A 26,850-nucleotide genomic window follows, 5' to 3' on the forward strand; every position below is an offset into this window, starting at 1 on the left:
ATATTTTTCTTTTATTTTAGATATTGCAATTGTGGACAGTCTAAATCAAATTACTAACAGTTAAAATTTATTTTTAATGTAATAGTAGAATATGTTATAAACTATGAAATTTTAACCTTCATTTTTTAGTCTATGGACGGAGAAGGAATTCAAAGAGGAAATTAAGGAAAACAGAGTAATTATGAGAAAGGGTCCATCTAAACCCAAAATGGGAACACATTCCATGCTCATAAGTTGTTCCTTCGTTCACCGTTAATTTCAACCCATCTTCGTCACACATTTCTAACCAAAAAAAACATACTCAAAAATTGCAAAATACAGAAGCTAAAATGTATAACATAACATATAAATTGCAGATTTTTTTGTGTGGTAAAAAAAAGGACTTGATAAAAAATTTACGCTTTATTATTGTCCACGTTCTGCGCATCATGTGTGCGTGTGTGTAGCTTATTTATTATATTCTGCGTTTTTCCTTCCTTATTATTTTTGTATGGTCATTTTTCCTATATACTTTTTCCCCATAAGCTCCTTAATCCCAATTTTCCCCTAGTTCAAAGCTACATGCAGGAGATGGATCTGCCACTCTTCACATAATGAGCAGTAAAAGGTATGGGTGGTATTACTGGTGGCTAGAGGAAATTTAGGGAATATTTTGATATTCATATTATTTGATGATGACTTTCTCGGATCTAGTTTCAAGTATCATGAACTCATCAAATCTAAATCATCTATATTTTATTTGAATAGGTCAGATTTAATTTTTTTTATTTTTTGAAAATAATTATCTTAATTTGTAGAGAATTTAAAATAAAGATAATTTTTTAACTATTATATTTTTTCAAAAAAAATTATTTTTATTTAAAAATAATTAATTAAAAATTTTAAATCTTAATCATTCAAATGAATTTGATAAGTTTAGGTTGCTCGTAACCGTGATAAGCACTCTGCGTGCCATTCCAATCTTCAGGCCAAACACCTTCCTTATTCTTCCCGCCTCTAATCTCTTCACCTTCGCCTCATCAGGACTGCCGTATTTCAGAGATACCATCCCTTTACCGGTCGAAGTCTTTGGAAGATCTTCCTTCAACACCACCATGAAGTGGGGCATCTTCTCTCTCCAATACTCCATTGAGATTGTGTCCTTCTCCGTCGGCTCCTTCTTCAGACACCCCCCCCTCTGGCTCACGAAGGCGCACGGCGTCTCTCCCCAGAACTCGTCCGGCCTTGCCGCCCCCGCCACCTCCTTCACCGCCGGGTTCCTGCACAGCACCGATTCCACCTCCACGCTGCTCAGATTCGCACCCCCACTTATGATCACGTCCTTCGATCTAAAATCTCAAGTTACCCATCTGGATGCATCACTCCTACGTCCCCTCTGTAAAACCAGCCATTCTTTAAGCACTTGGAGCTCGCATCTGGATCTTTCAAGTAACCTATCATCACACGTCTATATGCTCTTATGAGTTGTGATAAAATAAAATTTATATACACATTTGCTATTTGAATTAAATTACCACATTGTAAAATTATTACTTCGATTGGGTTTTGTAAATTTTGTCTTGTTCTTACTTCAAGTTACCTTTACTGGGGCAAGAAAAAAAAATATCTTTATTGGCACGGACAACTACAATTTGTTTTTCTTTCTTTTTATAAAAAAAAAGGACCCCATCCTTTTATTTTGGTAAAAGTCAACTTCAAACCAAACAAAAAATCAAAAAAAGAAAAAAAGAAAGAACCATAAGACTACGAAATGTAAGCACATAAGCATAAACGAACACATGTGGACATCCAAACTAAGATGCACATCAGCACATGCGTGTGCACCTACGTGCAACGAACACCAAAAACTTCACACGTATTAATAAAACTAGGTAAAAATATTAAATTTGTCATAAATTTTAAGTAATTTTTAATGTTACCTTCATGTAGTGTTATATTATCTTCATTAATTACATTAAATTTCAACTCTATATCAATTTCTATTCTCTCCCTGTTCTCATTAGATATGGATATATGGGAAAAAAAACATTTTATACCCATTAAAATTGTCAAAAAGTCTTGTAAAAAGGATCAAGAATTTTTTGTAGAAGGGCTTCTATAATAGGGACTTGAAGGAGCACATGTAAATCGTTCTTGAACAAAAGTTTGTTCTTAAATACTAACTCTGGTTCTTAATATAAAATTTAATTAACAAATTTAGAAGGATTAAGAAAGTTAGTTATTTATAATAAATAGATGTTGTTTTTTCTAAATATCTTTATTAATTATGTATGTTTAAATTACCGATTGATAGTAACTTTTTAACATATACAATTACTATAGAGATTATTTGAGTATAAAATAGATAAATATTGAAGACAAAATAGATTAAAATTTTATATTTATGACTAAATTAAATGTCAAATTAGCTTTTATATTAAGGATCGGAGATAGTATAAGTCACTTAGCTTGCAAGATAATTAATGATCTTTTTCGGATTTTACCTATAATAATGAACATGATGGAGAAAATATACAACATATTTTTTTTAACACATTTCCTTTGATAAGGGGCAAGTGTGAAAATTTTTAATACATTTATTGATATGTGAAAATATAGTACGAGTGACTTACACATAAGACTAAAGTGTTGATAACATAAAATAGGATATACAACAAATCTCTTGAAGCGAGTTTGCCACCTTCATGTATTATTTTCCTTATTATAGCCTTAATGTAAGAGTTTTTTAATGGGTTTGGATATATTAAGAAAGCTAACTAAATTATTTAATTTGAACTAATGTAACATGATCTTCTTAAAATATCTTTGTATAATATTAGATTATATATCATTTTATAAGTTAAATAAATTAATTTTAAAAAATAATAAATATAAAAATAAAATTAATTAAAACTTTATATTTAGAATCAAAATCAAGTTATTTTTATGCATCGTACAAGAGGAGTACTGATTTTTTTAGTGCCAAATGTTATTTAGCTCAACTCTTTTTTATATTGTTTCGTTGTCTTGCATCAACTTGTGTTGAATTAACAAATTAAATCAATATATGACTTGACAAAAAAAAAACGATATATGCTCAAATGAGTTATGATGAACTATATTTTCCATATACTGATACTCTTTGAATTGTTGCACTATGAAATTATAATGCGGATTAGGTTTCGTAATTTTTTCTTCGTATTCTCCCTTTATTCTTGGCGATATTTTTTCCATGATAGAAAATAGAAGTACTCCTCCGGTCCTTAATATAAGACCCAATTCTTGAGTTGGTTTTGGTCCTAAATATAAGAATCATTTTTCATATTTATCAATTTTCTCTAAATTACCCCTATAGATATTCTCTCAATTATAATCAAGTAGAAGAGAGAGAGGGGGTATTAAGAAAGATGATTATGGTGTTTTAGAAAAAATGTGTTACTTTTCTTATAATTAACTAACTTACCTAACTTCCTTAATCTAATCAAATTAGTTAAATGGGTCTTATATTAAGGACCGGAGGAGTATATCACACTATGCATTTTTTATGAGAGTGACCATTGGGATTATTAGAATTATATCACACTATGCATTTTAGAATATCTCGGGATTTATCTATAATTAAATTAGTTTTTGGTTTTAAAAAGCAAATGTTTTAAGCCCGACTTGGGCCTGGTGCAGGGACTTTTTATTTTTTAAATTGGTCTCTTCTACGCAATGGACCCGATTCTGATTTAAAAGGCTGCTTTTAGCTAGTTTAAACTTTAAGAGACACTTTTCTTACCTCCTGTTCTTTGATTGATTAATTTATATACCTTTCTAGCAAAAGAAAAAAAAGACATTTTTCTTACTCTCGTGAATAAATAAATTATCATTTCATTTGGATTAAGGAATACAATTAAAATTAAAAATATGTTTGGTATTTAGATTATTTTTTAAAATAACATGGTACTGCTAACTGTATTTATCCTCATTTGGATGAAGAAAAATGGGAGAGGAAAGAAAATTGGAAAGAAAATGAGAAGGGAAACCTTTTTTAAAAAAAAATTTTCTGAAAATTTGTTTTTTCTTTCCCACTTTTGTTTGCATCCAAGGCCTTTTTATTTTGATTTCCTACCACAATTTTACTTTTTTTTTTTTTTAATTTTCAAAACGTCCTCCCGCTGATCCTGAAGAGGCACGCGGTCCGAGAAGTAGTAGAGCAGAGAAATCGGTAGGACCCTTCTTTGCGTCTTGTAAATGCGCTGTCCTTTCAGCCATCAAATCCATATCCCCAGTACACACGCGAATAGCTTTCATTAAATATCACTAAAATAGCCTCGTAAAATTCCTAATCCAACCCCGACCCGGCTTCCCTCCTCCCAAAAATCCCAACTTTTTGTCCCCGTTATTGATTATAATAACCCTGTTTTCTTTCTTTGTCTTCTCCTTCCATCATCCCTATGTTCTACAGTCACTGTCAGAGAGAAAGACATGGAGCAGCAGGCAAAAGAAGAGCTTGAAATGCTGGAATCCCTCTACCCCAATCGGTTCCAGTATTTGAAGCTCGAACTCAAGTCCTTCATTTCTCAACATCATCATCATACCCCCGAACCTTCCTCCTTCCTCTCATCCATCGCTGATACTCAAGGTTTCTCTGCTGCTCCTCTGCTTCACTTTCGTTTTCCCCTTGTTTTTTCTACAGTTGAATATGAGGTGTTTTGTTTGAAGCAGAATCGAGCAGCTTGAATCAGAGGAAGAGGAAGAACAAGAGCACTGCTGGTGAAGATTCCGAGTATTGTGATCAGCAGGAAGAGTGTTACGGGTCGGTGAAGAAGATGAAGAAGAAAAAAGATAGGGTGGATTTGGTTCTGGAGAGAGCAGAGGCTTGTCTCAGGAAAATACGACAGTTCAAGGCATCCTTGCTATCGGACTTGTGAAACTTTAAAATATAGTGTTTTTTGTTTGTGGAGTGTGTAATCTGCTGATGGGTTTAGTGAATCTGGTTCTAGTTGGGGCTCTTCATCTTCGTTTGGAAATCACACGGCCGATACAAGTTTTTGGCTTCCTCAGAGACTCTGTTAGTCTCGAAAAGGTTATTGTAACGCAACGGTTATTATCTTTGAATCCTTTTGTGTCATTATTTGTGTTTTCCTTCTCGGCCTCTTGTTTTTATTTCTGCAAAGGCATCCCAGGAACATTCATTTGTAACAGTAACAACGAATATTGCTCTGTAAGTAAATAGTGTCTCAGATTTGGGTAACTGGGTGGGACAGTGACGTATTTAAATCTCATTAACTACTGCCACTTTGTAACAACGAAATTTTGACATGAGCTCAAGTTCATCTGTTATTTTCCGACCAAAGGCAATCACTTATACAAAGTAACCAGGGTTAAACCCTTAAAGAAAAATTGCAAAAAAAGGTCCAAAGTGAAAGTCAGTGGGAGATTGCTCATGCGGCTGGCATGTTTTCCTATCTCTTTTATGAATATAATCGTCGAGTAGAGATGATGTATTTGATTGTTCTTTTTTTTTTTTTTAAAACCAAAAAAAAGAGATTGTTCTTTTTTTAAAATATAATATCTTTTATTCTGTATTGATGATTGTACATGAGGCTCTATTTCTTTTTCCCCTGAAAGGCGGGTAGCTGTATTTATCTTACAAAACGCATTAATCTTTAAATAATGATCTTTAGTGCTATTTATTAAACATCCACTTTGTTTAACAATTATATATTTTGCCAGATTAAAAAGCTAGTATTGATTGCTTTTTCTTTTTGTTTTTTCCAATGACCTAATGTGCTGAGCTTTGGTCAAGAGTTTATACTATGATACAGTTATTGGTTTGGATACAAAACTCTCCATTCCAATTTGCTGTGAAGAGTTAAAAGTCAATCAACTCCGTTCCATTACACATTGTTATTTCCATATTTTACTTTCAAATAACAATAGCAGTAAACCAAATAACAAAAGTCGTAAGCAAAATAACAATTCTATTATTAGGTTTCTCATGAAATTAAGTTTTATGAGAAGTTACTTCCATATTTTACTACCCAATAATAAGAGTGGTAAGCTAAATGACAAAAGTAATAAGTCAGATAATAAGTTTGATAACTGAAATTACAAGTTTATGACTCGGTTTTCTGATAAAATTGAGTTTTATAAAAAGTTATTATTATTTCTACATTTTATTACTAAATTACAAGAGCGGTTAGCCAAATGACAAAAAGAGTAAGCCGAGTAAAGATTTGGTAAGCAAAATTATAAGCATGTTATTGGGATTGTGATTTCTTAATTCTTTGCTTTTTATTCGAAGAAGATTATTGCAGAGCCAAAAAAAAAAAAGCCAAGAGGATTCATAACATTTTTAAACATATTCTTCACTACTTTATGGAAATGAAACATGGAAAAGAAATAGGTTAGAATACAAATTTTTGCAAGTGTTAAAGGTTAGTATTAGATATTTTAGTTGTACAGAAATATTACATCTTCATTTAAAAATAAACCGTGAAATACAAATAAAAAAAAAGAATGAATTATGTTAGCTCTTTATCAACATAATTCACTCATTTATTAAGTATATATGTTGGTGATGTTAGTGATTAGGGAAATTAAGTAAAAATAGTTGTTGTCATAACCATGAGAATTTTGTTACTTCCCATATAAGTGTTGTTATTTATCATGGCAAGGAAACATTAAAAAATATTGTTAGTGTTCTCAATTTTAGACTTATCATTTTATATTCAGAACTTGTTATTCCCAACTTAATTGTGGAAATAATATCATTTTTGGATTAAAAAACGTTATTGGTATTCTCAATTTGATACTTGTCATTTTATATTCTGGACTTGTTATTCTGTATATTGAACTTGTTATTTCCAAATCAGTACTTGTTATTACAAGTTTGCAATATAGAATTACAAGTTTGCAATCAGAAATAACTATGTAATAAAGAATTACAAGTGTATGATAAGGAATAACAAGTCTGAAATAGCAAATAACAAGTCTGTAATAGAAAACAACAAGTCTGAAATAAAAAATTATAAGAACTTTGAAATAAGAAATTATAAGTTTAAAATAGAAAGTTACAAGTCTAAAATAAAAAATTACAAGTCTATAATAAAAAATAACAAACCCAGACAACCATCTGACATTAGTGACATCAAAGCTAATTTTGGACATTTCTTGACAAGGATCAAGTACAGGCCATCATCTGTTAATTGCATTCATGGATAAAGGAACATATAATTATTATGAATGATAATTGAAGAATCTTCAAATAGGCAACCGGGCAAGAACTTTCAAGAGAGATGATCAACAAGTTCCTAAAATAAGTTTGAAAAATGCTCGCTTGTATGGAGTTTAGGAGAAAAAAGGACTTCCTTCAATTATGCTCAATGCGAACTGTATAGCTAATGGGCAGTGGCGTTTTTTTTTTTTTTTTTTTTGGGGGGGGGGGCGGGGGGGAATTAAGGCAATCTCAAAATTAACATAGTACTAAATCAGAATGTTATCCTTATGCTTGAATCTCGTTGAGCTAATTGATTATTTGTTCATCCTTTCTAACTTCAAAGATAAAAAAATGTTGGGAGCCAGACGGGCCCTCCCTTGCTTAGTTGAAAGAGGGATTAAAAAAATCCCACCCACCCACCCACAACCTAGTACAACCCAACACAGATACAAATGAAATGCGTTGGATGTATTGCCTCAAATGCTTAGTTGAAAGAGAAGGACGAAGGAGAGAGAGAGGAAGAAAGAAGAAGAAGAAAAGAAAAGGAGCGGATGACATGGAAGGAGGAGAATAAGAGGGCATTTTTGTCATTTTCTCAACATTTGATAATTTATATTTAGGACTTGGTCTCTGACAGCAATTTGGTGAGTTGAAGGCAATTTTATATATTTCAAGGTCTTTTATTGTAATTCTCCCTAAAAAAAAAAATCTCAAGGTAACAATCTTTTTAGAATTTAAAATTGAAATATTCTTATAGAGATTAAGTTATAACTAGAGGAAAAACGAACCAGAGGAGAAATGCTTTTCAATTGCTAGTATATGCAAATGCCCTATGGATACTGCAGAGCTTCCTACTGCAATAAGATCCAACAAACTTCACTTGTGCATGTCCCTTGGATAAAATTACTCAATATTTCAAAAATTTTCTCCTCCTCAAATTAGTCAATAGGGAGCCTAAATTATGATGCGTACACTGAGATGTTTTGTGATTACTTCATCCTTTTTTTTTTAATAACAAATAATCACCTCACCTTTAAATTAGTGTTGAGAACAGTGCTAGTGGTATTTGGACACCAAGAACCAATATATTCAGAAAAATTAATAACAGAGGCCATATCCATGCTCATATAAAACAGGGGTCTTAAAATATAGTTTATCTTGAATAATGGTCAAGAATATTGGAAGAACACACCTTAGTTTCCACTAACAGGCTACCCTTCCAATCCTATATAAATTAAGCCATAAGAGAGTCATGCATTACCAAAAGATTCTCAGGTTCCTTGAGAAACCTTAGTCCGAAGTGAAGCATTTTCAGGAGCATATGATGATGTCCCACACTACACGATGGCATGTTTTCAGCGTGCTGCAGAATAAACCAAAACTATTTAAACTTTGAACCATATGTTTTAAAATCGCAAGCAACAAAAACCAAAATCTTAAACCTTAATTTTGCTTCTTCCTTTTTTTAACCATTTAAACCTTAATTCTTAAAACCTATATTTTTCTTTGGTAAAAAAAATAAATTAAAAAGCTTTTTCCATTTTGTTACAAAGATGAAAAAAATTCTAAGAAAGCCAATTTTCAAAGCAAACTTTAGTATTTCCAGAGTATCAAAGTAAATCTATCATCACAACTATTTTTCTATAAATTTTATTGGCACCAAAATAAGGACTACACAAATGCATATTAAGCACCAAATACTAAAAAACAAAATAAACTAAAACCCTTTTTTCATTTTATTACGAAGATGAAAAAAAAAAATCTAAGAAAGCCATCATTGAAACTAGATAGATATATAATTTTCGAAGCAAACTTTAGTGTTTCCAAAGTATCAAAGTAAATCTATCACACAACTAATTTTCTATAAATTTTATTGGCACAAAATAAGGACTACACAAATGCATCTTAACTATTGCCCCTTAGTGCACTAGCTAGTAGTATTTGACTTGACATGGTTCAGGATCTAAAGTAAAGAGTACAACTCTTAGAGGTCAGAGAAAAAACAAAAAATATATAGAAAATTCTTTATATTGCTAATTTATCTGCGTACAGACATGTGCAGATTCCAGTATCATATGAATTTGGAGATTCTAGCCACTGGTATGAATGAGTACCGTGAGGTTTCCCCAAGGTAAAATAGATGTCATGTTCAAGCCCTTGCCTCTTCCTCTGGAGCAATTCTTGAACAAATATGGTAGCAACACCCCAAGAAAAGTCTTCCATTTTGATTGCCATGCACTCTTCGGAGAGGAACCGTCTAAGAGCTACCACAATATTGAAAATCAGAGAATATAAAAGAATCAGGAACTGTGGCATCGTATTTTGCCTCTGCAGCAAAAGTTATAATGCTAAGTAGAATAGTAGATGCTATATAGAACTTTTGCATCCTTTTAATGTCACAAAAAGATAACTAAAATTACATGTCATCGATTGTCAGCTCAAATTAAGGCAGCAACACAACGAAAAAGTATTAAAAAGACATTTCAACCATTCACGCTACCATAGAAAAGCCTCTCATTAAATAGGATATTTTCCAGATACCCAACATCTCCATAAGGTGCATCTGCTAATGACTTGTCCAGAAAATTTGAGATCAAAGTTTTCATCTTCATTACAATAGCAAGCATCTTCAGAACTAATAGTTGAAATATTCAACCTCTTAAAAAGGCAGAGTTATTCATGGAATGAATTACCTTGTACCAGCAGCAGAAACATAAACATCAAAGACAGTCATGCGACAAGGAAAATAGAACCTTGTCATCGTTGCAAGTGTCGTAAAGCTCCTGTCAAGGAGATTATGAGTCATGTCTTTGTCGGCTATACTCTTGTTCATCCTCATTGTCACCGCTTCGATCCTGGTACTTGGAATTAACAGCAGGTAGACCCCGACGTCCCAAAAGAACAAGATCAAGAAGCCTTCTCCTTGCCTCGTACACAGGATTTGGTTCAATCAAACACCCTCTCTCATAAGCTTCCCTCAGAAATACAGTGTGCCGTTTTCCCTTAGTTGACAAATAGAATATCCCCGGGTGATCCAGGAACAAATCCCTTATGTTCAAGTCAATCCCAAACCATTTTCTGAACTGGCTTATCTTCTCTACTTCAATCATCTTCTCCACTGTCAAGCCAAGGAATTCATGAACAACTGACACGGCTCTTTTTTCTAAAGCCATCATTCCAGCCTTGGATTTCTTCTTCTCACCCATCATCTCATATGGACCCAAATATGGCAAACTCTGCCATTTCTTCACCTTGGCCTTATAACTCTTACTCAGCCTCATCCCTGGAGGATGCGTGTGTTTGAAACTAAACTGCATTTCCGTTCGATCGAGCTTGCAATCTTCTTTACAGCATTCAACAACCCTCCAATTCTCAACTGCTGCTGTAAAATGACTGTTGGGAAGCACATCAACCAGTTTCAATAAATGAGTATTAGGTTCATGAGCATCGCACAGTTGAAAGAGATGAGGATTTTGAGAAATAATCGAGTCCTCAAAATCATCAGGAAGCCCAAGTTCCCGCCAAACCTTGAAAATAGCACGAAGAGGTACCATTTTAGATGCAGACATGGACAGTATCCGGACTAGCCTATCAATAACAACAGGTATCGAATCATTGATGGCTACTGCTTCCTGATGGAAAATATCGAGAGCAGCATCAGTTAATTTACAAAATGGCTGGGACTTACTTGGTTCATAGAAAATATGGAAAATATGAGGGTACTTGCGCAGAAAAGCGGTGGCACCACGGTTGAGATGGAGCTTCTGGGAGAGTCTGGAGAGAAATTCAACTGAGACTGACTGCTTCTTTGGGTTTGCAAGGATAAGATCCTGAATTGCAATGACTTTGAGAAAGTTTTTGTACTTGTCCATCAGCTTCTCAAACGTGGGGTCTCTAGCCCTAGAAGCTACATACTGGGAAGATGTCGTTTTTGACCGAACACATATAAAATGACTGACCGGATTTTTTCTTAGAAATTTCACCAGGTAGGTCACCATTTCACTGCACAATCAGATACCCCTTCCTCTCTCTCTCTCGGCGCGCTAGCCCCCTATCTCAGTTCGGCATTTTTTCGAACACAGTAAGCCCCATACCAGTGAAACACAAGTTTCAGAATCTATAATAGAAATTTTGCCCAAAAAAAGAATCTTTACCAGAAAAGCGAGTCAAGAACCACACTAACAATTTTGCCCGTATAATTAAAAGAGGGTTCAGACTTTCACCACCTCGCCTCTCTCCCTTTAATCTTCACTTTCTTTCTCTTCTATCTGTGCTTCTTCTGCTCTCTCAACTAGCTTCAGTGAGTGGATGCGAAATCTGGGAATAAATGGGGGACATAATTTGAAGAACCACACTAACAAAGTTGAGGGGCTCCGAGATTATCGTAGGTCCGTCGGTGCTGATAGCACAATTCCGAGTGTAGATGCTCCTACTGTTTAGCCTCCCTCTCCCCGGTGTCTGAATCGCTGCTGGCTGAAGATGTGGAAGGGGGCTTGGCGCCTTGGCCCATGCAAAACGCCGCACTCCACTTTTGTTTGGAAAACAATTGTTTTTTATTAATGGATACATATTATGATTATAATATTTATAAAAAACATTTAGACCAAATTTTTTATATTTATTTTACCAAGCATATGGCCTCGTCATTTTTTATGTGAGTTTATCAAAGCAGGATATGTGGATATATGCTATACGAGAACTTAACATGATAGATATGAAAACTTGATGTAAGTACTGCCATCTTTATAATTATTATTGTGTATATTGGGATTATAATTGTAAAATATAATTTTAAATATATAAAGATAATTATAAAATTGTGATTTTATGTTTTATTAAAGTCTTTTAAAAAATAACTTATATGAAATAAATTACAGTTATCATATCAAAGTACTTTCCCTTCTCGTTAGTTCTTAGTAGGGCTGCACATAGACAAGACTATGCAGGGCAAGCCTCTTGCCCAATGCTTAGCCCGAAAGATGAGTGGGCTGTAAAACCCGGCCTTGCCCAGTAGAAGTCCTAACTATTTTGGGCAGGACAAGGACAGGCTGAGCAAGGCATGTTTTTCTGCCCAATTGAATGATACCATGCCCTATATCATATGTAAAAAAAAAAATTCAATTATCGTGTTTTGAGACAAGTGAGAGGAAAAAAAATTAGCACGAATGAGTCTATCATTCATATATATATATATATAAATATATATATATAAGGCCTATGTAGTCTTGTTCTTCAGCTTTTGATTTCTTATGGGAGGTAAAAAAAAAATTTAATAATTAAGCTAAATCAGTAGTTCAATTTCTTAGTTTATTTATATAGTTGGCGGATTCTTATAATCATGTGAAAGCACAAAATTTGAAAGGTGGTTTTATTTTTATTTTTTGTTTGTTTTAAAAAAATTGGATGTAAGAGAAAAAGAAGGAAATTTGACTTAGAATAATTTAGCATATTGAATCTTATATTTTGATATTTAGCTCTTTTCTATAATTATAATTTTTATGTTCCTTTCATTTTTTTTCTAATTTTACCTAATTTTTTTAGCCAAAATAAAAAAGATAATTACTTACAATAATATTATCTTATATATAGGCAGGGTATGTTGCCCTACCTATTTGGCCCTGTCCTGCCCGTGAATCAACCCGACTCGAAGATGTCCATTTTTGCTTGGGCAGCTTTTTACTGGGTTGGGTTAGACGCTTTTTTTGTGGGTTCGGGTAGGCTTATTGGGCATGTGGGCCTCATGTACATCCTTAGTTCCTAGAACTCCTCCCCTCCCTTTCCTCTTTTCTAATCAATTCAAACAATGTAAAGCATGCTTGGATTTGAGTCCAAAAACAGAATTTAGGTTTACTTGATTTACAAAATTGATTTTTAATATAATTGAAAAATAGAATTAAAAATATGGTAAAACCATTTTTTAAAATATTCAAATATTTTTTATACATGCCAAATTTCTAATTTTGAACTTAGAGTTAACTATGATTCTTTTGTAAACTATCAAATACTCCGGTATATGTCAGAGTTAACTATAAAACCAAAATTAGAAGTTATTACTACTTGCTTTTCAATCATACATGCTTAAAAATTTATCCAAACACCCTATTTTACTTAAATAAATTTTGCCAAAATTATGCTTATAAAATCAAGATTATTATAAACTCTACTTTACCCATTTCTAATCCAAACACACTTATGGGAGTTGGTTATATGTTAAATCATGCTTAAGAGTCCTATAATTGGTCAACAAAATTGATTTTGAAGGTATCCAACAGTGAAGCATGCTGTGTTTTTAGAATCCACTGCCGTTTGGGTGATAGACAAACGGCATGTCGTTGCTTGATTAGCGTCGTGCTTCTCTTCCTCGCTTCTGCCAAACAGCCAGCCAGGCTCCGCGGGAGTTTGCTAAGAATTAACGAAGGAGAAACGTGGAAGCAAAATGGTGTGGGGTCTCTCCCCCGTCGACCCTCTTTCAGGTAAGTTTCTTTTCCTGTTTCTATGTTCTTGTTGAAATGTTGGGTATGGGTGGATAGATACTGACAGTTACGGTTACTACGAACTTTACTATTTGCAAGCTCTAATTCAGAGTTGATCTTATTGGTTAAAAAATATGGCAAAGTTTTCGTCTTGATACTGTCCACACAAGTTTGGATGAAACGGAAACTAAACCCTTGAGGGGATTAAATCTTTTATTTTCTTTGCGGTTGACCCATTTATGGCTACAGAGAAGATTTCAAAAATCTTGTGATTAAACACACACTGAGCTTTATGTCTTGGATTTTAAATGTCTGATTTCAGTAAACAGATTTTATTCATGTTCCATTTATTTTCATATTATTATGTAGCTATTGTTTGTTACAAGTCTTCTACCTGGCATTATTTTAATTAGGCATTTTCTTTTTTAATCATACAGAGTCTTTGGTGAGTTGCACTACTAATGAATATTGCATCTTTCTATCACTTTTATATGTTATGATATATTGACAGGTGAAGATAAGTACTACATTTTTAGATGTGGAAGCTACAAAGTGGGGCGAAAAGGTACGGTATTCCTACTAATTCTTTTGCTGTACAGGTATTTATTGGTCTTAATTATGTTACCTTCTTGCAGTGAAAGGTCTACCTTACTGATGATGCATACATGCTGCATACTGTGAAACATAGATACCACAAAAAAGGCAAAAGAAAAAGAAAAACGCTCCTAAACTTGAAAATGAAAGACCTAACAAAACTCCCAAGGGTACAAACTGGACTAGTATGATCCAATGTGTATCACCAAGTTGGCCTAAAATGGCGCTTTCTTTATATATTTTATCTCTTCATTTTATGAAAAAGAATTAAGAACTGTGTTGTTGTATGCTTCTGAAGTTATTTGCAATGGAGGAAAATCCTTGGTAGGACTGTTGTTCTACATTGTTGATGGGAGCTTATTCTTTCCAGAATTACATTCAGGTCTTTCACTAAGTTGAACTTATACTTCATGCTCCACATCTGTGCCATTCAGGTGACAGTGAGTCATTTAGGTCAATTAGTCATGCCTGCTTTCTGAATTCAGGATACCTTGTCAAGATCCTATTATGGTACTATGTGATAATTTGGCTGCTACGTGAGCATTGCAAAAAAAAACTTAATTCATTATGCTAGAACAAAGCATGTTGAAATTTATTGCCATTTTATGGAGGAGAAGGGAGAGTCTGGAGTTCTTGATCTTATGTTAAGTTGCCATTTTAGAAATGTTTGGTTATCACATTTGGCTGCTTTCTGTGTTCCTGTGTCTGAAAATTTTTATTGAATAATCATAAATTCATTACAATTTTTCTGGACTTCATGGATCATATACTGATAACTTGTTAGTTGCCACTTACAGATTGTGATGTGATCATCACCAAAGATAAAGGGGTTTCACGGGTTCACGCTGAAATTGTCGTTCAGGCAATGACTAATGAGCCCTCTTGCTTATCATCCAGAGTACTAATTAGAGATTGCTCTAAATATGGAACATTTATTAGCAAGAATGCGGGGCCCAAGAGAAAAGTTCATGAGCTTCCAAATAAAGAAGCAACACTAGAGGATTGTGATCTTATATCTTTTGGAACTGGTAGTGCAACCTACAGGTATGTGAATGGACTTCCTACTATGGCTGTCCTTTATTACTTGTGCTCACTTTTTCTCCCCGATCTTATGGTTCCAAATGCATTTTATTGTGATGTAGTTCTTAGCTCATAAAATTCACAGCTGAATCCTGCTTTAACACATTTTACATAAAACTTAACAGGTTTTCCCATGTCCCGCTAGTTTTCTTCATCTGTTCGTTGGATAAAGCAGATCAATCTCTAGAAGAGAGACTTTCATCATTTGGTCAGTGAGGAAAACCTTTTAGAGGCTGTTCAGTTCTTCTTATTGTTCTGTTTGTATGCATTCTTTGAAAACTGATTTAGCACCTGAAGTTCCTAGTTCCTTACAGATTGAAATATCATAATCCAACTTGTTAGTCCCGTAAGCATTGATTCATGTTGATTCTACCCATTACTTATGGTTTGTTGGTCTCTAGCAGTGCGACTAATTACTGATATTGGAAGAAACTTATAAATATGCTGTAAAGAAAATAGAGTTTGCATTATAGCTAGAAAAAAAAACAGAGAAAATAGAGTTTGTGCATGTCTTTGATAATGATAACTTCTAAAATATGGCATTTTCATATGACACCTATATCCACTCTGCTTGTCTTCTAAATGTAGAGCTCGTGGCACCTTGGTGTAAAAATTTTGCTATCAAAATAGTCAATTGTGAAAAGGCAGTTTATGAATAGCTGCTATTTAAATTTTCCTTCTGCTTTCTGTTTCCATTTTTAGTAGAAGCTCCAAATAGCTACTTCTCTTCCACAATATAAAAAGTAGGTTCTAAATCCATGTATTTTGGTTGAGGGCAAACAAGCATCAGAGTTATTGTGGAAGATTTTTTTCCCAGAAAAAAGAATTATTTTGAATAGAACAGCCAAATAGACACTTGTTGATCGAGCAGAAATGCAGAATGGTCTTTAAAGTTCTTAATTTTTTCGGTCATAAGTTTTAAAATATATTAAACAGATTTAAAATGGGAACATATCTTTGGTGCAGCATCAGCCTCGGGTCTTTAGAGTATCTTAACCTTTTTAAATACTGTGATCTTTCATTATAGTGAACACTGGCCAACTTTTATGTTCATAATAGGTGGTCGCATTACAAATGCAATAGGACAAGAGTGCACTCATGTGCTGGTGGATCAGAACATGCCTTTGAAAGATGATCTTGTCAACGCTGTTGTGGCCAGGAAACCTTTGCTTCTCAAAACTTGGGTTGAGGTATTGAAGCATTTAAATATGCTACGTTATTTGACATTTGTCTTGGGTATTCATTTTGCTACTCACTCTTTACTGTCAAATGATCAGTTGTCTTTATGCAGATACTTGTTAAATTTATTAGGTTGAGGACGTAATAGTCTGTTGCGTACATATTGTTACTGGCAATTAGTGGTTAAGGTAGATATAGTCTTGAGTCAAAACTTGTGTGACCTTTGAAGAACTAGCAATTTTCTGCCTGGGAACGCGTTAATCAGGATAGAAATAGTGAGTGCATATAAATAATAGTTGATAATGAAGGCTTACTACAGTGTCTTTCACTTCTGTTGTGAGGCATTTACCAGGCTTTGGCCTTGAGGTATATGCCAAAAAGAGGGGAAATGAGCATACCTATTTTATGTAATATACAGTCTACAAATGTGAGGTTTAATTTGATGATTTATGTCCAGAACAAAGAGGAAATTCATAATTCATATGATTCAAGTTGTGGCATGACCATCTGTTCCATGTGTAGGTTGTTGCAGAAAAGAACATCAGCACTGAAATTCCTACCTGTAATTCGTGAGTGTTAATTTTTTGTGGCTTTTGCCTAAATTAGCTATATATTCCATGACATTAGCAGCAATTAAGCTTACAAATGATATTTTTTTTCCCTCTTCCCCTTTTCTGCCTCCTTAAGCAGCTACGTTCCAACAGTGTCAGTGGAAGGAGCATCTGTCAGAGTTGTTGACCCTAAAGCTCGTGAACACTGCTTAAAGGGATATACATTTTTGTTGGAATCAGTTCATTTGGTATTATTTTTTTTTTTTTTTTTAATCTTCTGTAATATTTGAATTGCTATATTGAATATATTGTATTTTAATCTGAGAAAACCTAGAAATGTATACTGAATATATTTTCTCCTTTTCCTCCCTGCTTACAGTATAAATTTGGAGCCAAGTTAAAATCTTTACTGGAAGTGGCTGGTGCAAAAATTGCTTCTTTTGAAGAATTCTGTACGGATAGCCAAGTAAGAATGTCATTGCACTCCGTAATTAGCGAACTTTCTTTGTATTGAGGTAAATATTTCATTTGGAAAAGTGACACAAAATGGTTAGTGGTTGACCCGTATTATGTTTTTTTTTTTTTTTTAATTTAAATTTGCAACACCATTTTATGTTTGCCTAACTTAAATTGTTTATGTTCATACTATTCCTTGTGGAGTGAGGTATGCTGTAGAAATAAACCTTTCTGGAGATGCCTCTGTTTTTAACATATTCAGGGATCAACTTTTAAGCATCATTCAGGTGATGTATGATCATCTGTGTGATATGCGTAATTTAGACTCTCATTCCTCTGTCTAATTTAAGTGTCATCCTGCGATTTCTTTTTAAATGCTAATCTCTGTTTTTTTCATGGGAAAAAAAATCTTCTTATGGAAATTGCTACTATTGGTAGTTCGTATGAAAGCAAACTCCATTGTGAATTACTTCTGTAATTCATTGTTTTTAAGTTCCTCTACTTTCATCTGTTCTATCATAGTATCTGGGAAATTGCTTGGTTCTTCCTGTTTTCTTTTTTTTGTTTTTTAATACCTTCCCTGTTCATTATTACTACTAATCCTCATTTAATTTCTGAAGGGATTAGATTATGGGGAAGATAATCGTGTAGTTTGCATCATCCCAGGAGGACCAGCAAGCAAGTCTGACCGCTTCAATAAACAAAGTTCCTTATCTAGAGTGAATGAGATGGACATAACATGTGCTGCTTTAAGTGGACAGTTAGATCAGTCTATATTGATCTCACCCTGTGGTAAATATTGTTACCGTCTCAAGTAATATTTGTTCCTTTTTTTTCTTCTTTCCTCTGTGATAAATGACCTGAATCCTAGCTCATTTATTGGTAATTCGGTTGACTGCTTAGAATACTTGCTTGCAAATTATCGATAAACCCCATCAACCTAAATTCTTGTACTTGAGTCGAAGTTGGATAGGATCTAATCCATTATTTTCTGATTCATTTAAATGCCCATATTTATATTTTGAAGAAGACAATGGCTAGTAGGGATAGGCAGGACAGATTTTGAGATTCATTTAATTTGGGTGATCCTTCTTTGGCATTAGTAGTTGTTTAAGATCCTTGCTCATATTCTAATAAAAAATTTCCTTCATTTTTATTAATTTTTGAGATTAGACCCTGATTTCATATTTTATAAAGCCTTTCCTTGTATCTCTATCTACTTTGGATCCCATCACATTACTGCAACGATAACAGTTATCCCACTTTGCCAACTCTTCGTGAAATGGTATTCCATTATTGTTGAAACTTTTTGAATTTGAATGGACAAAGTGTATTTGAGTTTGAATGGACAAAGTGTATTCTATATCAAGTGACACGTATTGGCTTAATGAATTGGTCAAGCGTGGCATATCCTCCATTTGCAATGAATAGCAAATAGTGCTTACAAATGGCAATTGGAAATATCGACATGGTTTAGGGAATACATTACTTTAATCAACAGCACGGTGATGTCTAGAAGAAGTAGGAAAGAGGGAGAAAGAGGGAGAAAGAGAAAGAAACAGAGGGAAATTGAGATAGATAGATAGACGAGAGGGAGAGTAACTCAATTCATTATCATTCCTGTTTACAATTAGTCCTAAGCCACTTATTTGTAGCCCTTAGCTGCGTAGGGTAATCTCTCCTGCTTACCCCCTACTAACTCCTAGCTAACTTCTCTCGTTCATTATATTTACATATCACACAGTTGGGTTCTGAGCATACGGTTGAATAGAAAACGTGTTATTTCTTTGATAACATTTATTTCCTCTTCTTATCAATGAAAATTTTCGTGGAAGGTAAAAAATGTACTGAGGTACTGAACAAGCTGAACCTGTATTGTGCAGTACTTGTTTCATCTTCATGCTCTACGGATGAGACAATAGTAGCAGATTCCGATACTGAAGATGAAGCTGCCACATTATCCCATGCGAGGGAGACACTGTGTAAAGGAGATGATATAAAATATGAAAAAGCTGACATATCATTGGATGTTGCTCCTGCCAGATTTAGTAATATGAACTCTGAGAGAAGGGAGACATCCTTGGATGGAGTTTCTGCCAGATTGGCGGAAAAAGGTGACGGAAAACATGAAAATAGAGAATCAGCTTTGCATGACGCTTCTTCCAGGTTGGATCCGCAATCTGCCAGGGAAGGTGGTGCTGGTGTAAGAGTGAAGAAAGACGAGGTTGATGATTATGAAAGTAGAAATTCAGATATTATTTACAGCCAAGATTTAATTGTCCGGGATATAGATTCATCTTCCGGCACAAATGCTGCATCAAACAGCAGTCTTCCAAATTTTAAACGTTTTAGAAAGGTTTGGTTTTGAAATCCTTATTCTATGCTTATAAGGAGCTTGTCCAGTTTTATGATTACATACCCTTGGACACATCCTAACTTGTCTGGTTTTATTTTGTCATGGAATTGCAGGTACATTCAGGATCAGGGAATAGTTTCACCAATCTTGTTCCATTCGCAAAGTATCCATACAAGTAAGAACAAATATGAAACCTGCTGTTTGTGTGACTGTATGCGTGTTATATTAAGCACGATTTGATCTGGACATTACATTTCATTCTCTGATATGTGTTTGTCAATTTCTCTTATCTTCAGGGACTCTGACTATGAAAATGATGAGATTAACAAGTCTATAAAGGAAGAGAAAAAGAGAAAGAAAATGGAAGCTATTGCGGAAGACTTGTTTAATAATGAGAAGGCGAGAAAGCGAGGCACAGCTGGTTCTCTTCGAAGCATTCTTATTTCATGAAGGCAGCCATATTTAATTCGTCTGAATTATAATATGCTTTTGTGTTTGTCTAATAATGTATTGACCAGAAAGTATACTTTCATTCTGTAGTAACAAATTCTAAAGTAATGTGTTATATATTTGAGTAATTAATTAATTAATTCGAAGAATTGTGGATTGTTTCTAATTGAAGCTTTATTTATCAAGGATGATGCAGTGGGGTTGAATTACACAGACACTGAAAAGAGTCCGGATTTCAATCCCCATCTACCTTTGAGGAAAAAACAACATAAACACAAATTCAAAGAAAACAAAAATCTCAAGTAGCATTAACACTGGTTCGTGTCTATTTCGTCATGGGTTGGTTGAGTTTAAAGACTATAATCGCATTATGGGGTAAGTAAATTCTAAATAAACTAGAGCCCTTTTTCCTATTATAATTATAAGTCTTAAAATAAAATAATACTATCTTCGATCAACTAAATTTTATATTAAAAACTTGAGATGGTAACTAATAAGGTCATAGGTTTAAATTAAGTATCTTGTTAGTATGTAATACTACCTCCGGTCCTTAATATGATATTTTATTTGAATTTTATTTTGATTCTAAATATAAGATCCCAATCCGTTTTGTCTCTCATATATTTTTTTTTCTAAAATAGTCTTTCTAACGATGGTAGTTTTAGCCAATACACTTGATTGGTAAGGATATTTTAGGAAAGACAATACATATTTATTATAAATAACTAACTTAACTTCTTTTCTTAATCTTCTCAAATTAGTCAATTAACTTTTATAACTAGAACAGGAGGTATGTTAGTATCAAAAGTATGCTCTGGTTATGGCAGCCTATTTTCAACTCCCTCTAATTTTTTCAATAAAAAAAAAAAATCAAACCAAAGCAAATTAACTGGTGCCACTTTAACTTTGTAGATTAATTATCGCTATCTTGCCAATTGCTTATTTTAAAAATTATCTCACGCTTTCACAGGTTGTTTAAATTATTAGCGGGAAACTGCTGGTCAAAAATCATTATTGGTGGAAAACTATAACATACTGAACAAACAAGACAACAATATTCCGTCACACCAATAACGTACAAATGGTCAAAGAACAGAACTATATAGTCTCAAAAGGAATTATTGATCAAGGTCAAAAAAACAAAAAGGAATTATTGATGGAGATGAAAAATACCACCACATCTAAAAAGATGTTTAAATAAAACCAACTCATAATTTAGAGAATAGCTTCTTAAAAAAAAAGTTATTTTGATAATAGATTTTGAAAAAATAGTTTTTGTGAAAAAAGTAATTTTAATAAAGTAAGAGCGTTTAAATTATTGTTATCAAAAACACTTTTTTCATGTACAGATTACTAAACATAAGTTAATATGATAATTACATAAAAGATATATTTTAATTTATATTTTGTCTAAAATAATAAATTTGCAAATAATATATTTTTTGCCAACATAATAAATCATATATAAAAAATATAATTAACTAAATTTAGTATGTGTATATATTTATAAAATATAAAATTAAATATGTTTTTAGAAAAATGATTATCTTACCTTAAAGGTTTTAATATGAAATCCCATAATACTTTTTAAAAAATTAAATAAACATACGTAAGAGCAATTTATTAGTTGTATAATTAATGGATAATTAGTGTTTATATAATATAAAATTAAATATATTTAAAAAAATTGGTAATTTCATATCAAAATTATAAACCCTGAGTATCATAAATACTTTCATCGAACCTTCCCCCCTTTTTCTTCATGGGCGTTAGAATATTGTTGTTATAGAGAAGGAAAACAATAACATCATGCGTATTGACCACATTTTCTCTCTCTACTTTGCCCTAACAGCAATTGAAAAGCAAAAAATTTTCACTTCTTCTGAAATCTTAGTTTCTCAAGCTGAAACCTTGGTTTTCAAGTCAAACTATGGTTTGAGGCTTAAAAGTGTTTTTTTTTTTTAAGTGTGCCAAAAACCCTCTAAATTTACATGTTTTATTGATGAAAGACTCAATTGCAAACACAAAAATTGAAGCAAAAAAAAACATCAAATATATATATATATATATATATATTATATACTACAATAATCAATGATCAATAATGACTATGTGTGAGTACTAATCAATGGAATCAATATTATCGATTCACAAGCTAATTCCAAAAAGCTAGTCACTACAGTAAATCCTAATGTAGTTTTGAGTAGTAATAAGACTATCCACCCCTAAGCCAAGCTACACCTTTTTGAACTTTATAAACAAAAGGCAAAACTGTAGCTTTAATTTTTAGATTTTAGTTTGATGCCTTAATTTTATAAAATATCTTTTAGTCTTCTAACCCAAATATAAAGTATTTTTTTAATCTTCTAACCCAAATATTGTTAACATTAAATAATGATCTTTTGTGCCGATTATTGTTATCTTAAAAATTTAAACTTGATATGTCAATATTTGAAAATGTTTTATCAACATTTAAAATTTTAATGATAGTAATTTTATTTTGGTTAATGAAACTGAAGATGTTAGGATTAGATGACTGAAAAATACTTTATAAAATGTATAAATAAAAATAAAATTTTATACAGAGAATTATAAGCTTTTTTTTTTTAACTAAAGAACTTGATTTTTTTTGGGGGGGAGGAGTTGAAGTTCAATATCATAGAATTTAGTTTTTGACTTATAAGCTACTAGGTCCATGATTAGGTGCCTGTTTGGCATCACTTATTTTGAGCTTATAAGTAGCTTATAAGCTTTATAAGCTCGATTGACATAATGGGTCTGTTTGGATCAGCTTTTCTGCAATCGGGTTTTTGTCTGAAAAGCTACAGTAAGCTATAAGCTAAAATTAACAGCTTATGACTTATAGCTTATGGCTTATAGCTTTTGAAATATGGAGAGAGAAAAAGTTAAGAAATTTATTACCTCTTTTGGTTCTTATTATAAGCCTCAAATAACTAATTTGTAGATAATAAAAAATTAGTTAAAATTAGTTGAAAGCAATGAATAAGTTAGAAATATATTTTTATTTTTAAATATGCTCCTAAAAATATACTTTTATTTTTTCATGTTTCACTTTATATTTAAAATAGTTTTTATGACTTCTTCATATTAAATTATTTTAATTTCATTGTATTATGTGAAATTATTTTTTTAATCATGTTTCATTATTTATTAAAACTCATATCTATTTTGGTCATTTTACAACCAAAGTTACTTTTACTCAATCGCAATCCAAACAATCTTTTACCAATCTCACTTTTGTAATCTAGCTTTTCTGAACTCTAATCCAAACACAATTCAGCTTATCCAATTTAGCTTTTATCCAATTTTACTTCTCTATAAACTACTTTTTCAATAAGCTACTTTTCCAATCGCTGATCCAAACGGACCCTAGATTATTTGAATGAAGGCATCTTTTGAATAACTCACTGAATTTTTTTCATTAGATGTGAATAAAAATCATATTTGTTTTGAGAAAATAATAAAGTCATTTGATATAATAATATCTCCCTCATTCTAGCTTTTATTTATCTTTTAGTATTTGCATTATCTCAATAAAATTGGATATCTAGGTTACTATAGAATTTTCTTAAGATTTTCTTTATTATCTTCGTTATTTTTATACTCTTCCGATCCTTAATATAGAACCTAATTCTTGAGTTAGTTTTGGTCTTAAATATAAGACCTATTTCTTATATTTATCAATTTTCTCTAAATTACCCCTATAGATACTCCCTCAACCATAATCAAGTAGAAGAGGGAGATTAGGTATTAAGAAAGATGATTATGGTGTTTTAGGAAAAATACGTCACTTTTCTTATAATTAACTAATTTACCTAACTTCTTTAATTTAATCAAATTAGTTAAATGGGTCTTATATTAAGAATCGAATGAGTATTTTGAAATTATGATTTATTGTTATTTTAATATTTTAGGGCCCTATCAATAGCTCCTCGGCTTTCCCCCTCTCGTTTTCTATCTCTTTCCTTCCTTTTTCTTATCTTTCTTTTTTTACCTTCCTATTTCACATTCATTGGCATTTCCCTGGTACTTAAGATAATATCTAATTAATTAATTTGAATAAATTAAGAATATTAGTTAAATTAGTTAATATGGTATATATTTTTTAAAAGACCTTAAGCATCTTTCTTAATTCTCTTCCTCACTATCCTAATTGATTATTATTACAGGAATATCAACATGATTAATCTGAGAAAAAATTGATAAATATATAAAATAAATCTTACATATAATATTAATATTAATTTTCTAATTAGATTATACATTAAAGACCGGAGGAGTATTAGAGCTGGGTTTTTCCATTACATCATCTGCTATGGTGCCATTCAATTTCTAAGATATGACACCCCTTCTAACCTCCACATTGAAGCCTGGATTATTTTCAATCACAATTTGAACTATTCATGTTGGGTTGCTTCGAATAATTTCCTGACACCAAAATCCGACAAATTTTATTAGGGAAAACACTTGAGCATAAATATACGAATACAAAATCCGTCACTTGGCAATGATTTCAGGCGTATCATAATTATTACAATAATAAATTTAATTAAAAATCAGGTGAAACTATTAAAACTAAAACCTCATTAATTAATTTTCATTACATTAAATCAATTCATATTTTTTTGGAAAAATCCAACTAAATTCTAGGAGTAAAGTCTGAAGAAAGTCAGAATGGGTAACAAATGAATACAAAAATAATGTTTCGTAATGCCGAGGGAGCATATTCCATACTCATCACAAGAATAAGCTTGAAGTACTCATCTTACTTTGGACTCTTTAGATTGATTTGAATGGTCCAGATTAAATTTAAACTTTTTATATATTTTAATTAAGTTTTAATTTAAATGGACACAGAATTTAAAATAAATATAATGTTATAACTAACATTTCTTTAAATTTATCATTTAAAAATTATATATTAAAAATCTTAAATTCGAACCATTCAACCATATCAAATTTTGAGTAGTTCAAATTGTATTATAGTCGCTGTGAGTAACGAACAACAAAGACCTGGTAAAGTATATGTATATTGCAGAAGAACATAGCCACACAATCCTAAAAACATCATTAATGGAGTGAAACAACGACATCAATGTCTCCATTTTTATTTTGGAAAAAATCAATCACTACACAAAAAAATAATAATCTACAACAATAATCAATAACTACGTATATGAAACCTATCCTACCCAGTAATGGGCTACCCTCCCACAAGCATCCGACCATGCCTCGTATAGGATGCCTTAATACATATGAATGCATACAATGATCAATGGAATGAATCAAATAATATTCATTCATAACCTAATCCCACGAAACTTGCAGCTGCTATTCTGAATCCTAATACCATTTTGAGCCGTGAGACTATCCACCACTAACCTACACCTCACTCTGAACTTAACCTTAAACAGCTTCAACTTCCCAAGCTTCACTCTCACAGGTTGCTTCACCTTCAAGTTCAGAGGAATATTTCCTGTCTCTTGTTGCTGCTGCTGCAACCTGTTGAACAACCCAGAAGCATCCTCCGTCTGCCCCGTCATGATGACAGTGAGCGCCGTCGTATTCCGATGTCCCTGGTAGAACTTCGGAAACGATCCTCGTGCCAGGTTGGTTTCCTCGTACCATGCCTCGATGTTGCTGCCTCCTTCGTAGTATATTCCGATCCTCTTGTTCGGGTTCGTGGCGGTGATTCGAGCGTCGAACGTGGCGGAGAGGCTGTTGCTGCCGGAGAGGTTGAACTGGACGACTTGTAACTGGTCAACGGAGAATTTCGGCATCTTTGGTCTGAAGATGAGGTAGATGACTCCGACGGTGATTCCGACAGCGATTATGAGGATTAAGAGGAGAGAAAAGGTCCAACATAAAAGCCTGCAGAGGCAGCTTCTTTTTCTCTTTGGTGGCTTTGAGTGGCTCACCGGGAAGGTTCGTCTGGGAATCGGTTGCGACGGAGAGCGGTGGTGGTCGCCGTTGGGGTTGTCGGACTTGGAGGTGTTTCTGGGGAATAAAGGGTGGGTAGGTGAAGGTGATCGTGGTGCCTCAACGTCGGCGAGTGGGTGGATTCGCTTCTGCTGGTTGTTATGATCTGCCATGGCGGAAGGTTTGAAGAAAGATGGAAAAGATGAGAGATGAAGCTAGCTATGAACTTCTTCTTCTTCTGGTGATTGTGTTTACTTATAAGCATAAAGAAATGGAGTAGTTGGGCTTATTGGGAAGAAACGTCTGAAGTCTGAATGCATTGAGCAGGTCAAAGGCTTTGTGTGATTCTGCGTAAATAATTATGGTTGAAATGGCGTACTACATAATTATATATGAAGCTTCCTTTGTGAATTTGAAAGGGAATTTATTTATTTTTAAAAAAAAAATTAACGCGTCTGAAATTCGGACTAAATGCCATGTGGCTTCCTGTAAGAATAAAATTGTAGTTTTTTATGTGTACTTTCTCTCAAGCTTTTTTTTTTTGGTTTTGTTTTTACACTGCCATAAGGCTTTTCAACAGTATGA

At 32.9% G+C, this 26,850-nt stretch overlaps 4 protein-coding genes across 7 annotated transcripts; 2 read left to right on the forward strand and 2 right to left on the reverse strand.

Moving 5' to 3' along the window:
* The first annotated feature begins 4,404 nt into the window (after positions 1-4,404).
* Positions 4,405-5,104, forward strand: LOC114712383 (uncharacterized). Of its 2 annotated transcripts, none has more exons than XM_028896909.1 (2): positions 4,405-4,606; positions 4,687-5,104. In XM_028896909.1, the coding sequence occupies exons 1-2, from the start codon at positions 4,450-4,452 to the stop codon at positions 4,893-4,895; spliced, it is 366 nt and encodes a 121-aa protein (XP_028752742.1). In that variant the 5' UTR covers positions 4,405-4,449; the 3' UTR covers positions 4,896-5,104. The 2 variants fall into 2 exon arrangements, with proteins under 2 accessions (XP_028752742.1, XP_028752743.1); XM_028896910.1 differs by having other exon boundaries at positions 4,690-5,104.
* A 3,223-nt stretch (positions 5,105-8,327) lies between these two features.
* LOC114712384 (protein ROOT PRIMORDIUM DEFECTIVE 1) lies at positions 8,328-11,678 on the reverse strand. Of its 2 annotated transcripts, none has more exons than XM_028896912.1 (3): positions 9,880-11,678; positions 9,301-9,450; positions 8,328-8,549 (listed from the first exon to the last, which is right to left on the reverse strand). In XM_028896912.1, exon 1 carries the CDS (start codon positions 11,182-11,184, stop codon positions 9,982-9,984), a length of 1,203 nt encoding a protein of 400 aa, XP_028752745.1. In that variant the 5' UTR covers positions 11,185-11,678; the 3' UTR covers positions 8,328-8,549; positions 9,301-9,450; positions 9,880-9,981. The 2 variants fall into 2 exon arrangements, with proteins under 2 accessions (XP_028752745.1, XP_028752744.1); XM_028896911.1 differs by having other exon boundaries at positions 9,301-9,514.
* A 1,828-nt stretch (positions 11,679-13,506) lies between these two features.
* On the forward strand, positions 13,507-20,385 carry LOC114712388 (nijmegen breakage syndrome 1 protein-like). Of its 2 annotated transcripts, none has more exons than XM_028896916.1 (12): positions 13,507-13,659; positions 14,171-14,224; positions 15,051-15,297; positions 15,459-15,541; positions 16,393-16,523; positions 17,035-17,081; positions 17,200-17,311; positions 17,443-17,529; positions 18,140-18,311; positions 19,403-19,875; positions 19,989-20,050; positions 20,172-20,385. In XM_028896916.1, exons 1-12 carry the CDS (start codon positions 13,623-13,625, stop codon positions 20,323-20,325), a joined length of 1,659 nt encoding a protein of 552 aa, XP_028752749.1. In that variant the 5' UTR covers positions 13,507-13,622; the 3' UTR covers positions 20,326-20,385. The 2 variants fall into 2 exon arrangements, with proteins under 2 accessions (XP_028752749.1, XP_028752751.1); XM_028896918.1 differs by having other exon boundaries at positions 17,203-17,311.
* A 4,972-nt stretch (positions 20,386-25,357) lies between these two features.
* Positions 25,358-26,442, reverse strand: LOC114712389 (NDR1/HIN1-like protein 6). Its single transcript, XM_028896919.1, has one exon. The coding sequence runs from the start codon at positions 26,436-26,438 to the stop codon at positions 25,647-25,649; it is 792 nt and encodes a 263-aa protein (XP_028752752.1). The 5' UTR covers positions 26,439-26,442; the 3' UTR covers positions 25,358-25,646.
* Between the last annotated feature and the right edge of the window lie 408 nt (positions 26,443-26,850).

Source organism: Neltuma alba, unplaced genomic scaffold (genome assembly GCF_004799145.2).
Source record: "Neltuma alba isolate B1F8T4 unplaced genomic scaffold, ASM479914v2 tig00011357_pilon, whole genome shotgun sequence".
In the NCBI taxonomy this organism is placed as follows: domain Eukaryota; kingdom Viridiplantae; phylum Streptophyta; class Magnoliopsida; order Fabales; family Fabaceae; genus Neltuma; species Neltuma alba.

Bases quoted from the DNA above. Each gene is read 5' to 3' on its own strand.
- LOC114712383 (XM_028896909.1), top strand. From the start codon at position 4,450: ATGGAGCAGCAGGCAAAAGAAGAGCTTGAAATGCTGGAATCCCTCTAC. The intron at 4,607-4,686 runs GTTTCTCTGCTG...TTTTGTTTGAAG, and splicing joins ATCCATCGCTGATACTCAAG to CAGAATCGAGCAGCTTGAAT.
- LOC114712384 (XM_028896912.1), bottom strand. From the start codon at position 11,184: ATGGTGACCTACCTGGTGAAATTTCTAAGAAAAAATCCGGTCAGTCAT.
- LOC114712388 (XM_028896916.1), top strand. From the start codon at position 13,623: ATGGTGTGGGGTCTCTCCCCCGTCGACCCTCTTTCAG. The intron at 17,312-17,442 runs GTATTATTTTTT...CCCTGCTTACAG, and splicing joins TGTTGGAATCAGTTCATTTG to TATAAATTTGGAGCCAAGTT. The intron at 19,876-19,988 runs GTTTGGTTTTGA...ATGGAATTGCAG, and splicing joins ATTTTAAACGTTTTAGAAAG to GTACATTCAGGATCAGGGAA.
- LOC114712389 (XM_028896919.1), bottom strand. From the start codon at position 26,438: ATGGCAGATCATAACAACCAGCAGAAGCGAATCCACCCACTCGCCGAC.